This window comes from Microtus oregoni, unplaced genomic scaffold (genome assembly GCF_018167655.1).
Source record: "Microtus oregoni isolate MIOR12 unplaced genomic scaffold, Mior012 000012F_ref0000307, whole genome shotgun sequence".
In the NCBI taxonomy this organism is placed as follows: domain Eukaryota; kingdom Metazoa; phylum Chordata; class Mammalia; order Rodentia; family Cricetidae; genus Microtus; species Microtus oregoni.
Genome location: NW_024543071.1, coordinates 19,569,896 through 19,584,963, shown reverse-complemented (window position 1 = coordinate 19,584,963; position 15,068 = coordinate 19,569,896). Strand labels below are relative to the sequence as shown.

The 15,068-nt window shown below is 36.1% G+C and overlaps 1 protein-coding gene across 7 annotated transcripts in view; it reads left to right on the top strand.

Annotated features, from left to right (window-relative positions):
* Positions 1-15,068, top strand: part of Lcor (ligand dependent nuclear receptor corepressor) — a 105,574-nt gene that overhangs the window by 42,166 nt on the left and 48,340 nt on the right. For 4 of the 7 annotated variants that reach the window (XM_041660856.1, XM_041660855.1, XM_041660850.1 and 1 more), the window contains 2 exons: positions 2,634-2,699; positions 3,212-3,291. The exons of 2 other annotated variants lie outside the window; for them this stretch is intronic. In XM_041660856.1, the coding sequence (XP_041516790.1) occupies positions 2,634-2,699; positions 3,212-3,291 (146 nt within the window). The remainder of the gene's footprint in view (positions 1-2,633; positions 2,700-3,211; positions 3,292-15,068) is intronic. One more of the 7 variants, XM_041660851.1, reaches the window with a different exon arrangement.

Sequence of the window (15,068 nt, the reverse complement as noted above, 5' to 3'; positions counted from 1 at the left end):
TTTTGAGGCAAGTGTGAACAGAAGAGAAATGACTTGTATATGGTTATTATTTAGAACAAAATTAGTTGCGACTAAATAGTTCTTTTATGACTAAATTTGTTGTTATTGTGCTGTTGACTGCTTGCTTACTAGAAAGTAAATGTGCGTACTCTCCTCCCCTAATACAGAACTTGAATCGGTAGCCCAGGCTGGGTGTGGAAGCTTAATATGTAGAGTAGCTCTGAACTTGTGGCATTCCTTCTCACTTAACCTCTTGAATGCTGGATTATAGGCATACATCATATCCAGTGAGTGCCCCCCCCCACCTGTAATTTTTTTTGGTAGTGATTATGTGTTACTGTTATTCTTCAGTTGACCTATTTCAGGTTCTGTTCTTTGTAAATTTTAAATTATTATCTCTCACGCTGTTACCTCTTTTTCTACTTTGCTAGTATTTCTTGCTGTATTTCCATTTTCCTTTTTAGAAATTGAGACTTAGAGCACAGCATGTCATAGTGGTACTTGTAACCATAACACTCTGGAAACTGAGGTAGAAGGGTAAGAACCGGATATCATCCTGGGCTATATACATAAACCCTGTCTCAAAAATAAATACGTAAAATTTGCTTGCTCTGGAAGTTTGACATTTCTTATAATTTTATATAAACCCAGGTGAAAAATACTAGCTTATTCTTTCATGTAAGAACTACCAATAACCAATCATATTTGTCAGCTAGATTTTTAGATATTTAACTCTAAGATACTCAAATGTTTTCACTCCTATTTATAAAAATAAAAGTTTCTTTCTGGAAAATAAGAGGTCTTAAGAGTTGGAGACTGTTTTTGAGATTTACTTAAAGGAACAGGGATTAGCTATTGAGAGTATATAGTCTCCAGGAACTATGATAGATAGCTTTTAATCTTCATCATTGTTCCTAACCCAAATACTTCCTTTTTTTCGAATGTTTGGAAGAGCAGGAGGATACAGTAATTAATTATATTAGGGGATTAATTAGGGAAACAAGTTGCTATTTAATTAATGAGTAATTTAATTTTGCTATTTGAATAATTTGATGTCAAGAAATAAAGTAGACAGTTGGCTTTCTAACAAAAAATGAAAAAGTTACAGTTTAAAACAATCTAAAAATAAACTTTAATTACAATACACCTTTAGCAGCTATTGTGTTGAAAATTACAGCTTTCTAGGAAGTAGGACAAAACATTTCTTGAATTACAATTTGGGTTTTTTTTTTTGCCAGTTAAACAAGATAGTGCTGTTTTTGTTTTTGGTTTTTCGAGACAGGGTTTCTCTGTGGCTTTGGAGCCTGTCCTGGAACTAGCTCTGTAGACCAGGCTGGTCTTGGACTCACAGAGATCTGCCTGCCTCTGCCTCCCGAGTGCTGGGATTAAAGGCATGCGCCACCATCGCCTGGCGATAGTGCTGTTTTTGAAGACTACCTTTTTCCTTTTAATTTTAATTGTATATGTATTGGGGTATTGTTCCTGCTTATGTGTCTGCGTACCATGTGCATATTGTGCCTTTGTAGACCAAAAAGGGTATTGGACCCCTGGGACTGGTGTTACTAAGGGACAGTTAAGAGGTGCATACAGATGCTGGGAATCAAACTGTGGTCCTCTGGAAGAGAATCTTGAGCCATCTCTCCAGCCCCTTAAAGGCCAGCAATCTTTTCTTTCCTCTTTTGCTTTCTAAATTCGTTGAAAAATAATAATGTGTACCAAATGTGCATGACATTCTTTGTAAAGGTCACAGTTAAAGTGCATACAGAGTCACAGAGTCTCAGATCTTTTGTAATAAGTATTTGAACTTTATAATGAAATCCTTGGTTTGTTTTTTTGTTTTTTTGGTTTTTTTTTTGCTGAGGTTGGGGGAGCCACTGCAGATTCCACTTTCTCAGGGTTTTCTCTTTCTTAACAACTCACAACAGCAAGATATTTAAGTTAACTTTCATTAACTACATGGTAGTATTTGATGTAGTCAGTTAGAAAACCTGGTTTTCTTCTTTCACACTGGTGGGAGGACACGGTGGTTTTAAATGTTTTGTACAGCTGTGTGAATTTTCTCTCTTTTCTGTTTATGGACCTAGGTTTTACATTTATAAAGGAACTGGTCAAGTAGTTAATATTACATTATGGAATAATACAGGGCTTTCCTTTTAAAAATAGTGAGAGGTGGGGAAACTGTTCTTGAGAATTTTCTTTAGAAAATTACTGACCCAAGAGAGATTTATGCATCAACTGTTACTTAAAAAAAAAGAGAGAGAGAGGACTATTTAGATTATTCTAGAAAGTTTATGAAATTCTGAATCATGACACTTCTTTGGGAAGGCACTTTTTAAAATGCTAATTCCTGTAAAGTTTTGTCGAACAATTAGAGAACTGTGAATTTCCATTCCATCATTAGTTATTTCTAATTTCTTGGTTTTTTTTTCCTTTTTTGCTCTTGAATGTACTTTGAATTTTTGCTGTGTTAATCATTAACAAAAATGCAAACACCCCTTTTTAGATTTTTGTGTGACTCTTTGCTGAGAATCTCTTCAATATTAACCAATGATTCTTGAGAAACAGAAGAAAGCAATATTTTTCAGTGAATATTGTGATAATGGATTTTATTTTATTTTATTTTATCCTTTCAGGATTTGAAAGTATTCTTGAAGGGCTGTTTGGACCTGCATTATTAAAAGATCTCAGTTTAATTAAAGGTATTAAAAATACTTGTGGTATTTCACAACCCTGGTGATTTAGGTCTCATACTCAGTTTTGTCAGGGTTAAACTGCATTTGTGTTAGCATCTTTGTTTGTTCTATACTGTTAGTATGTGTGTAGGTAGCATAATTAACTAGTGAGCAGCTAGCGAAGAATTTTTAAGACAGAAGTGGTTGGGGGGCATAGTGGAAAGAATTTCAGGGTATGGCTGGGGTAGAGTACAAATATTTGCATGTGTGGGACCCTTGAGTTTGATTAAAACACAAGAATTCATTCAGGCAGTGGTGGTACACACCTTTAATCCCAGCACTCAGAAGGCAGAGGCAGACTTTGAGGCTAGCCTAGTGCTAGGACTGTTAAACAGAGAAACCCTGTTTTTGGGGAAAAAACCCATAAAATTTTAATGAGGGTTTTCTTACACTACATCATATTTTGAAGTTAGCTATAGTTTATTTTCTGGAAAAAAATTTTTTATGACTATTAAAACTTGTTTTCCTTACTTTTGCAGAGTGTGAACCCGAAAGCATTTCTGATTGGGCTTTTGATGAGAATTGTTTGTTCTGTTGCTTGAGAAGAGATAAAGTAAAGGTAACCAAGAAATTTGGGAAACTGTCTAGTATGGTATCTTAGTTTCCTTTTTAAAAAAATTAAATCATTTTCAGGAAAAGGAAAATTTGATTTCCTGTTTATATACAAAAGTTGATAGTAACTGTCTTTTCAGTTTAAACTGTTTTCAGTATGTTGATGAGCCTATTAAAATCTTACATCCTGACATACATTCTTATGTATATTTAGGCAGAATAATTGACTGGGTCTCAAGCTGTTGATCTTAAATATAAAAGTTTATGGTAATTTAAAAAATAGAAGTCTTTTGTGATACAAAAAGATAGTAGTTACCAATTAATGTAGACTTAAGACTTAGTAAGTTTATATTTTTAAATGTGTTTTTGTAAATGTTTCTGGCCTTGTTCAACCTTTGGGTTTCTGTTTTACTGCCTTGAAGAAAAAAAAGCATAATTTTGTGCTGTTGTAATAAGAGTGGCGGGGCTGCGTCCCCAGCACCCCGGCCGCCTGGCTAGCTTATTCCCCGAAATAACAACACACAAATTGTATTCTTTTAAACACTGCTTGGCCCATTATATCTAGCCTCTTCTTGGCTAACTCTCGCACCTGGACTAGCCCATTTCTAATAATCTGTGTAGCATCAGTCTTACCTGGAAAGATTCAGCATGTCTGACCTGGCAGCTTGCTTCATGGCGTCTGCCTGGGAGAGGGGAGCATGGCCTCTGAGCTCACTTCCTCTTCCTCCCAGCATGCTGTTCTGTTTATTCCTCCCACCTATGTTTTAAACTATGAGGGCAAGCAGTTTCTTTATTACTTAACCAATGACCTTCCTGCATCATTGTGCTGGAAAGATTTCAGTTACTAAAAACTCAATGGTGGGTTTACCACCTTCCCTTGCTTTCATGGTATCCTGTTCCCAAAAGTTTCCTGCTACAAAGCCTAGGAAGCATTATGGTTTATTCTTTCTTTTATGGACTAACTTTACTTCATTGGCAAATTTCTGTCAGTTACTCCTGTTGAATTTTGTTCTTTTTCATCTCTATGGTCATCACTGTAGTCTATACTCGTAGCATTATTTCTGGACATTTTCTTAAATACCTCTTCTTTGTAACTTGAGAATCTCTTGCTTTTTTCTTATGGCTCTGCTGTCCTATGAATGGTATACACCTGCTCCTGTTGCCATTTCACCTTTTATAGTGTTGTAATCTATGTAATTTATACCAATTACTTTTTAGTTGGTATTAGGCCTTATTTTGTTCTGCCTTTTCTGAAAGTTTTGAGTTCCTTTATTTCCAATTGCTGAAAATGGCCATACTTACATCTTCTTTGTATCAGTTATTGCTGTTTTACTGGTTATTGTTAAAATATTTGACATCTGAATGCTATCGTGTGAGCAGTTTAAGAGCTTCTTAGATATATTAGGGCATCTTTTTCTTGTTTTCCACATGAAAAATTGTTGCTACTGCTATACATGGTAGTCTATTTTTGTTAAATTAAAAACAAAGTTGTTTTGAAATTTACTGGATTTGAATGAGTAGAGAATAAAGCAACATTTTTAACTGTAGGCTGTAGTTGGAGTTAATGTTTGATGTTTAAATTCTGCGTGTTTGCATTTATGTGTATATCTTGGATACTAGCTATTGAGCAAAGCATTTAATTAGGAATTGTGATAGGAAAGAAGAACCAGTTTTCTTTTCAGATTAGAATTGGGAAGAAAGTTATTCTCGGCCAAGTAATGGGTATAGTATGTTACTGTAATATGATTGAATTTTAACTTAAAATATTTTTCTGTGGGGAGGGGGTCTGTGCACATATGTGTGCAGGTTTGCTCATCTGTATGCGTACACATATAGAGGCCAGAGGGTTGACTGTGGATATCTTCCTCTATTGCTCTTCACTTTATCATTTGAAACAAGGTCTCACTGAACCTGGATGTCACTGCTGACATTCAGACTGTCTGGCTAGTGAACCCTTGACATCCATCTGTGTCCTTTGTTCACCTAGCTCCCTGCAGCTATTCCAGGTGTGTACTCTTCATGCCTGACCTTTTCATGGGTTCTGGGGATCTGAACTTACTGAGTCATCTCCCCAAATGGAGAAAGGGTGTTTCTGTTTGACAGCTCAGTTGGTTCTAAGAGTCTGTTTTCTTCATTTGACACCATACAATCTCTGTGATTTATGATTTTTTTTTTCAAGAGAGCCATCCAGTACTGGAAATAGGAAGTGAAGAAGCCTAAGTAATATAAAATTTATAATATGTAATATATATAATATAAAAATATAAAATTTATAAATAGCCTTTGTTGTATTATAGTAAATGTATTATATGTCCTGAGACTCTTTGCAGACATTTATAACATCTTACCTGAGAAAGATTAGAATTTAGAAATAAACCTATTGCTTTGTAGCTTACCTATATAAAAATAGAAAATAATGGAAATATCAAGAAAATATGATAATATCTAACAATGTTGTGCATGTTACTGGATCCTTGAGTTTGGGGTTAATGATGAGATAATCTAGAGAGTACGTCTGGAAAAACAGAAGTAATAGCCTATCTGAGGAAGAGATTGATGTTATGTATTTTTTTTAAGATAATTGGAATTTTAGTGACTAATAAAGCGGTTAGAATGAATAACGTAAATACAACTTTAATATTTACTCGTATGTAAGTGAAAAAAATCAAAAATAGCTAGCTATCTTTGGGAAATGGAACTGATAATCACCTATTGTTTACAGCAGTCATTCTTTCTGGGAGAATGTATTTCTACGACCTAAAGTTATTGCGTGTATTGAGTCTTGTATACATACTGCTTTTTCCTGTGTATAAAAGCTTATATCTTATATTTGGGCACAGTAGAAAGCAAACAACAATGACTAAAGTTGTAACACTCAGAATGTTTCCTGTTTATACTTCCGTTCATCAGATTAGTGCCCTTTCTGCCTTAAGTAAGCGCTTTGATGTATCATGGCTATAACTTTGTCAAAACTAGCACTAATTTTGCTTTCCTTAACATTTTCACAAATTGAGGCTATCCCTCAATTGTTTTTTTTTAAATTATTTATTTCACTTTAACGTGAGTCAGTATTTTGCTTGCATATATGCCTGTGCGTTATATTCATGCCTGGTGCCTGCTAAGGTCAAAAGAGGGCATTGGGTCTCCTGGAAGTGAAATTACAGATGGTTGTGAGCTGCTATGTGGATATTGGGACTTGAACCTGGATTCTCTGGAAGAACAAGTGCTCTTAATTAACTGCTGAGCTAGCTCTTCAGCCCCTATTATTAGTTTCTTAGCAGCCTCATTATACAAGTTTTAAAATATTTTTATTTTTTAATCATGTGTATATGTGTATGTTGGAAGGAGGGGCTTTGTGCCAGTGGATACCAGAGGTGTTGGATCCCTACAATGGGATTTTGATGTGGGTGCAAAAAATTGAATTCTATTACTTCTGGGAGGAGTGATACATATTTTAATCCAGCTCAGCATATGATTTTTTTTAACCCTTAGAATATTAAGAACCTTTCACTCATATGAAGTATTTTATGGCATTTCGGAATTTCCAGCTTCCCTACATTAGTGTTTTGGGCATTATTTAGTAAGATACAGTCTTTAACTGTAGACAGCACTATGGTAGCATGGCAGTTTGGTGACTGACATATGACTGTTGTGTATGGCGTGAATGCACCAGACCAGAGTGCGGCAGCTTGAGATTTCACCTTACCTGTAATAGCACATACCAAAACTTGGTAATTATTACTGTTTTTTTTTTTTTTTTTTTGATTTTTGAGACAGGGTTTCTCCGTAGCTTTTTGGTTCCTGTCCTGGAACTAGCTCTTCTAGACCAGGCTGGCCTCGAACTCACAGAGATCCGCTCTGCCTCCCGAGTGCTGGGATTAAAGGCGTGCGCCACCACTGCCCGACTTATTACTGGGATTTTGCATTTAATAGTTGACATGGAAACTATGGAAAGTAAAACCACCAATAAGAGAAACTGCTTTAATAAAATACCACAGAGCTTAGGGAATATAATTTATAGGTAACGATAGCCATCTTTTGAGTAACCTCTCTGCCAATACTTTTTTGTATGTTGTGATTTAATCCTCAAAACAATCCTGTGAAGTTGGTTTAAAAATATTCTAATTTTACAAATAAGAAAATGGAACGAAGGGGTCAGAGACTGTTACAGGCAAAGCCGCATAGTTGAGATTTCACGTTTGTTTTTGGCATTAATCCAGTTTGTTAACAAAAATAGCAGTGGAAATGCTGAACGTGAGAGGAAGAATTCAGCAGAACTTGGGATGAGGAAAATAAATGAGCGTAAAGTAGTTCAGTGCTGTTTGAAGTGGCCAGTTTTAGCTATGCTGGGAGCCAGTGAGTCCCTGACTTCTTGACTTGCTTACATCTTTTCCTTTTTTGTTTATTGGCAAAAGTAAGTATTCTGTGTATTTACTAAAAAAGAAGCAAGAGATTTCATAAATTTGAAAAATTATATTAGTGTGTATTTTGGGTGTATCCATCCATTTGCCAAGAACATATTTGTAATCCTCATTACTTACTCATCTGCTTGTTAAATTTTTTTCTTTGGGCAGGGAGGGATATTGTTTTTTTGTTGTTGTTTTGATATAGATTTACTCATAGACCATGTTGGTCTTATACTGCTAATCGTCCCATGTACTAGGTGATTTCTCTCTTGCTTGTCAGTTCCCAAATAACCACTCTGAGGCTTAATATTATGGCTTATTTATTATTAGCTAGCTCTTAAAACTTATACTGACCCATTTCTATTAATCTATATCTTACCACGAAGCTTGTGGCTTGTTACCTCACATCTTTCTTCCCCTTAGGCTGCTAGCATCTCCTTGACTCCTTTGCCTTCTTTCTCTTTGTATTCTATTTGGCTTTCTTGCCTAGCTATATTCTGCCCTGCCATAGGCCAAAGCAGCTTCTTTATTAACCAATAATAATAAAACATATTCACAGCATGCAGAGTGGCATTCCACATCACTCCTGCCTCAGTAGCCTGAGTGCCATCATGCCTGGCATTTAGCCTTTAAAACATTTTTTTAAGGCATAAAATGTGCATGATGGTGCTATAATATGTAGAACCCCAAGTAGGAAGCATTAAGGACAAATTCCCCAATCTCTTATAAGTATTTTTAGAGCAAATTGATAATACAAGAGAATATAAATAATAAAAATAATAGATGTTACTGGAGTTGCTTTATCTAGGAAGCAGAAACTAATTTGTACCTCAAAAGAAAATCTGTACTAAAGTAGTTGATGTAAGTAGTTGTTTTTTAGTGTGCAGTAGAGAGATTCATAATGAGAAAATCATAGGATCTAGCAGTAACCCAGATAATGAGCCTGAACTAGACTTTTTAATTTGAATATTCATAGGGATTCATTTAGGAAATCTGGTCTAAAGTATTACCAGTACTTGGTGACTATAGAAGTATTATGTAAATGTTTAGTGGATGTAAAAAAAAAGGAGAAGGAATCAGCTTCCAAGCTCAGGTGGCTTTTGAGGAAGGGAAGAAAGGTGAAGCAGCCAATTGAAGTTACTTGGAAAGCAGTTTATAGTGAAAATAAGCATAGAATTGAAAATGTTCAGTCCAAATAGAGTTTCGTAAATGAAATTGAAATACAGTATACAAAAAGAAAAAGGAGGGAAGGAAGAAGGAAAGAAATAGGTAATGCAAGATATAAAACTAGTGCTGTTTCATGTACAGATATAGTGCTGTAGGAGTTCACATATTGCTTAGACTTTATAATGCTATTATCCTAAATGGATGGTTTTTATGTCCTTGCACTTAAAATGATGATAGACATCTACGGACAGCCATAGTCACAAGAGGAGAGGGATAAAAATTTCAGAAAGCCTTCTCATGTATTGGACTTTTGAATAAAAATTGGAAATAGTGGGCTGGAGAGATGGCTCAGCGGTTAAGAGCATTGCCTGCTCTGCCAAAGGTCCTGAGTTCAATTCCCAGCAACCACATGGTGGCTCACAACCATCTGAAATGAGGTCTGGTGCCCTCTTCTGGCCTTCAGGCATACACGCAGAAAGAATATTGTATACATAATAAATATTTAAAAAAAAACTTTAAAAAAAAATTGGAAATAGTATACGTTTTGGATTTTCAATAAGTAGAAACCCTTGGGCTGGAGAGATGGTTCAGAGGTTAAAAATACTGGCTACTCTTCCAGAGATTCTGAGTTCAATTTCCAGCAACCACATAGTGGCTTACAACCATATGTGATGAGATCTGATGCCCTCTACTGGTGTCAGGACATAGTATACATAATAAATGAATGAATGAATGAATGAATGAATGAATAAATAAATAAGTCTTTTTAAAAAGAAGAAATCCTTACTATTATCCTTATTATTATGAGGGTGACTTAAATTTATCTTTATTACTTTTTAATTTCTTGTGCTTGTGTCATGTAAGAAAACTATCCGCAACAAATGATTAGTTGCTGTACATTTTTTTTGGGGGGGGGGTTTTCGAGACAGGGTTTCTCTGTGGCTTTGGAACCTGTCCTGGAACTAGCTCTGTAGACCAGGCTGGTCTCGAACTCACAGAGATCCGCCTGCCTCTGCCTCCCGAGTGCTGGGATTAAAGGCGTGCGCCACCACCGCCCGGCTTGCTGTACATTTTGAATACTACATAAAACACAGTTTCTGTAGAGTTCCTTTAGGAAGTTCCAAAAGACAGGTGCCTAGAGGATAATTCATTTTCTTTCAGATGCCTACAGGATGGTTGTCATTTTCTTTCACCTTATGAGGTTGCAGGTCTGCTTTATTAAATGTGTGTGAGGCAGGGGGCGGGAGTGTTGGAATAGTTAACCAGTTTTATAGGAATGTATTAAACAGATTGTTTGGAGTAGTATCAACATCTTAATACTTTTAAATAGTTGTCTGTTTTATAAAAAGGATTTACTTACTTCCAATAGTAAAATCAGCAACTGTACATTAATACTCTTGCACAAAAGTACCAGCCAGTGGGAGATAAAGGTACTGGGTGATACTCAGTCATGGATCTAGTATTCATATGAGAAACCCTTGAGCAGTGGGGCAGCTGGCTGAAGGTCTCTTATTTGAATACTAATGGCAACAGACTTGAGATTCTTTTCGTTCCTTTCTGTCTTTTCATGACAGAGTTTCTCTATGAAACAATCCTGGTTGTCCTGGAACTCGCTTTATAGACCAGGCTGGCCTTTCACTCACAGAGATTCACCTGCCTCTGCCTCCCATTCTTTTTAAAGTTTTTTTGTTTTGTTTGTTTTTTTCCTTCGAGATGGAGTTTCCCCGTTTAACTGTAGACCAGGATGTCCTTGAACTCACTGAAATCCTCCTGCCTCTTGGATTTCTTAACAACTCTTTACAGATATTCCTAGGGATTTTATCAGATCATTGAGTTTTCAATGTCTTATTTTTAAAAAATGTCTATGTTAATGTCTCTACCTGTTTGAAATCCTAATTCTTGTAGCTACATTAGTGTTGAACCAATACTTACCTTGTGTTTGAGGTCTTCACATACTCGCTTTTCAGATGTATTAATAGTCCTCCCAAATTAAAAATGCTTCAGTATCTTTCAGCCTTTAAATTTACTTGTATTCCTACTCATTAACTTGGTATTACGCTTAGCCAAACTGAAGACAGCATTTATATATAGCAAAAATTGTATTAAGCACGATTTATACCTTGTTTATATAAAGAACAATAATTTTAAGATTCTCTTATATAATTGACCTTAAAGTAAATGAACATTTAAAGTGATGGAGCCATTTTATCTGGGACTTGCTGGCATTTAAAATAATAAGATGAGGGAGATTGGCATTTAAATCAATGAATTGCATCTTGTCAGCTCTTTTTAACTCATTGCTTAAAATGTCAGAAAGCCATGGGTAACAGGCAGAGCTGTAGCTTTAGAATCATGACTCTGGAAGGCTTTTCTAACATAATTACTAAAAAAAAAAAAAAAAAAAAAAAAAAAAAAAAACAATTTGTGTATATACACTTGCTTTTAGTTCCTAGGTTTTTATGCCCTATGGTATGAATTCATAACAGTTACACCTAAATTTAGATAATCAAGGCACACACTAGGTATGTATTTAGATCGGAGTAGCTTTCAAAAGTCATTCTTTCACTTTTGTATTACACTTAGGAAACCCAGGCTGCTTTATTTTCCTCAAGTAAAACTTGTCATTTGATTTTTCCTTTTTCTTTTCTTTCATTCCATTAAGAGAAAATAAACAGCCATTTATTTAAGCTTTCATTCTCCTCTCGTCTTACCTCCCCAGATGTAGTTTGACAAATGTTAGACTTAAAAAAGAAATGGTAAGAAATGTTCGGCCTTACTATTTAAAATTTAACTTTATTAACAGTTTATTGCTGTGAGGGCTGACTTTCATGCTGATATAGGTTTCTTGCTTTGTTTATTCAGTGACACCTTTGCTATTCCAGGGACCCCTGGAGCAATGGTTGTTTTAAGTCTGGGAAAAGTTTCACATTTCTATCAGGTCAGCAAAATGTGCTCTGTCACTAAGTCTTGCCCACACACTGCTTTTTTTAATACCTTCAAATTAAAAGAAGGGAACTTGCATGTGGCTTGTTAGACCTAAGTATTTACTGTGTGACCCTTAACAGAACAATTCTTACTTTGAATGGAACATTTACTCTCAGTGACACATTTGGAACTTTGTATCTTTACTACCCTGAAACTAATTTTCAGTGATCTTTCAAATTTGAAGTAATATTTTTTATACAGTAAAACTAATTGAAAGAGTAGGGTTAGCTGATTTTGGTAAATGTTTTCATTCATATCCACTAGCATAGTGAAGTTTCTGCTCACCCTAATGTTTTCCTCATTCTGCTTCCCACAGTCATCCAGGCTTATGCAATCTCTAGAGTTTTATCTTTCCTAGTATTATGTATGATCCTGCAATGTGCAGTTTTATGTTGGCTATTTTAGCGTAACATAAATTTTTAAGGCTCCTATTTGTTTTTATGTATGTTTTGTTCCTCTCTCTGCCTCTCTCTCTGTCTCTCTCTCTCTCTCTCTCTCTATCTATCTATCTCTATCTCTATCTTTCTGTCTCTGTTTTGTTTCAAGATAGGGTTTCACTGTGTAGCCCTGACTGTCCTGGAACTATAGCTATGTATAGACCATGCTGGTCTTGAACTCACAGAGATCCACCTGCCTCTGCCTCCCGAGCACTAGGATGAAAGGCATGTGCCACCAGTGCTTGACCTTTTTTATTTTCTTTGTAATTTTCCTTAGCATAGGCACAACCCAATTTAGCTCTTCATTTTTATTAAAACATATTTTATGTATAGGAGTGTCTGTCCTGCACATGTACATGTATGTGTACCGCATATGTGCCTATTGCTTGCAGCGGTCAAAAGAAAGTGTCAGATACCCTGAAACTGGAGTTACAGAATGTTGTGAGCTACCTTATGATGCTTTGAATGCAACCTCCATCCTCTGTAAGAAAAGCAAGTGTTCTCATCCACTGAGGCATCTCTGTCCCCATGGTGTTCATTTTTTTACGCACCACTAAGTTGTTGTTAGATGATGACTATTGTAACTTACTTATTTATAGGTCTCTTTGAAGGCATTGAATCTCTTTTCATGCTGTGTTACTTATCTTTTATCAACCATATAAGGGGAAACCAGTGTCTCATATCGTGCCAGGGTTAGTGTTGTCAGTCTTCACGTTACCCAGTGGGTGTCTGTCTGATGACAGTTGTAGTTTTTATTTCTTGGATGACATTTGATGTCAAAATTTTCATTCATATTCATCTCTCCCTTTCTTTCCATTCCTCTCTCTATTCATACATAGACACACTGTGTGTGCATCTGTACCAGGAATTTCAAATCCAAGTTAGTCTTTCATGGCTATAATAATCTCCACTTGGTCCAAACTGTCTAATCCCAGATCTTTCATAAGATGAGAATTTACTGAGATCTTTTGTGGGTCAATCTTGTCTAGAGTTTCAAGACATACAGCACTCAGTTCTTAATTCCCTCTAACATCAAAGGGAGTACACCACTGTACTGGAGGTACAAGTGTGTGACCTTTCCAGGCACCTGTGTGAGGGCCGGGGCGGGCTGCAGAGTCCCAGACCTCTTCTGGGTTCCCTCAGGGCAGACAGTGGTGCACAATATTAGGTGACAGAGGACATATTTTTAAGGATTTTATTTTTATGTCTATGAACATTTTGCTTGCATGTATGTCTGTACACTATGTTTGTGCAGTGCCAAGTAGGCTCTAAAAGGTCAGTGGATCCCCAGTAGTTACAGACTGTTGTTAACTACCATGTGGGTATTGGAGGTTGATCTTGGATCCTCTGGAAGAGTAGCCAGTGCTCTTAACTGCTGAGCCCATGTTAAAGTTTTTAGTAAAGAACTTGATGTCTTCTTACTGGAGAAGATCTTATCCTGTTCACTATTTCTCCTTATCACTGTTGCTCCTTTAGAATTGAATGTTATTTCATTAATAACTATATGGTTAATTACTCAGTACTGTGTGATTATGATAATCAAGTGGATTTTGGAGACAGAATCAACTGTAGGTGTAAACCGAATCACTAACTGTTTATCCTAACGGAAGTAGCTCCTAAAAGATAGAAATCCTCGCTTGTCAGGAGCCAGATTTTTGTGGTGACTTATGCTGCTCTCCTACCCATGGGTTCCTATGTTCCAGGGTAGAGAGGTGTGAGGATTAGAGATGTTAAGTAGGAGGAACAGAAATAAGAAACACAGAGACAGAATAGCAACAGGGAGGGCAACTCAGCGAATACTGAATGCTGAATTTGCCTGTCTTATTTTTCATACACTTTTATACCCCAATACAAAAGGGAGAAGGAAGGCAAAAGGCTGTTTTAACATGATACAAAAGACAACCAGAATAGTTACTTGTTTCAATACTTGAGACATCAAACCATTAATTCCTGAGAAAAGTATTTGATGTCTGGGGCAGTGAAAAAACCCTAAACCTACAGGAAGCCACTCCTTAAGTCAAACTTCCTATTTCAAAAGCAGGAGTAGAAGTATGCTTGAATTCTCTCATCTTTGTTCAGGGTGGAGCGACTCTACCTCTATGGGCCATCTTAATGTCTAAAACACCAAGTAAGCACACCCTAGGTCAGGATATCTTGTTTTGTAGCCACACCTGCTGTAAACAACTTTGAAAGAGCAAAAATAAGCTCAAACTCTCTGACCTTCAGACAAGATGGAATAGGCTCAGTTTTGGCTTTCCATGCTAGTTTAGACCTTCAGCTTTACTCCCATTTGCCTATGGCCAAAAGCTTCTTTTTTATAGTTGAAGTTCCCAGTGTCCTTTTAAAAAAATATAGAATAGTATTACATATTTTGGTTAGTTTTTGCTATACCATATATAATGCATCTATTTAAATTGCAGATGTGTAGGAGCAATGCTGGAGTATTTTGTTGTTGATTTGCTATCATCTGACTGTTGAACTGTATGCCACATAAACTTTCTTGTTTTTATTGTTTCTTTTTATATTTTGTCTATGTATATACAGCAAGGGTCAGGACAGACAGTAAGCCATTTTTTTTTAATGCATCTTTCCTGCAAAAAATTTTTTTCCTCCTGAGATAGGGTTTCTCTTTATAAACCAGGCTAGCCTAGAGCTCACATTGCCTCTGCCTTCTGAGTTGCTGGGATTAAAGATTATATCTATTATCTGTCTGTCTGTCTGTCTGTCTGTCTGTCTAATAACACCTGGCTAAATTTGTAAACAGCATGTCTAGGAGCAGTTGATAAAAA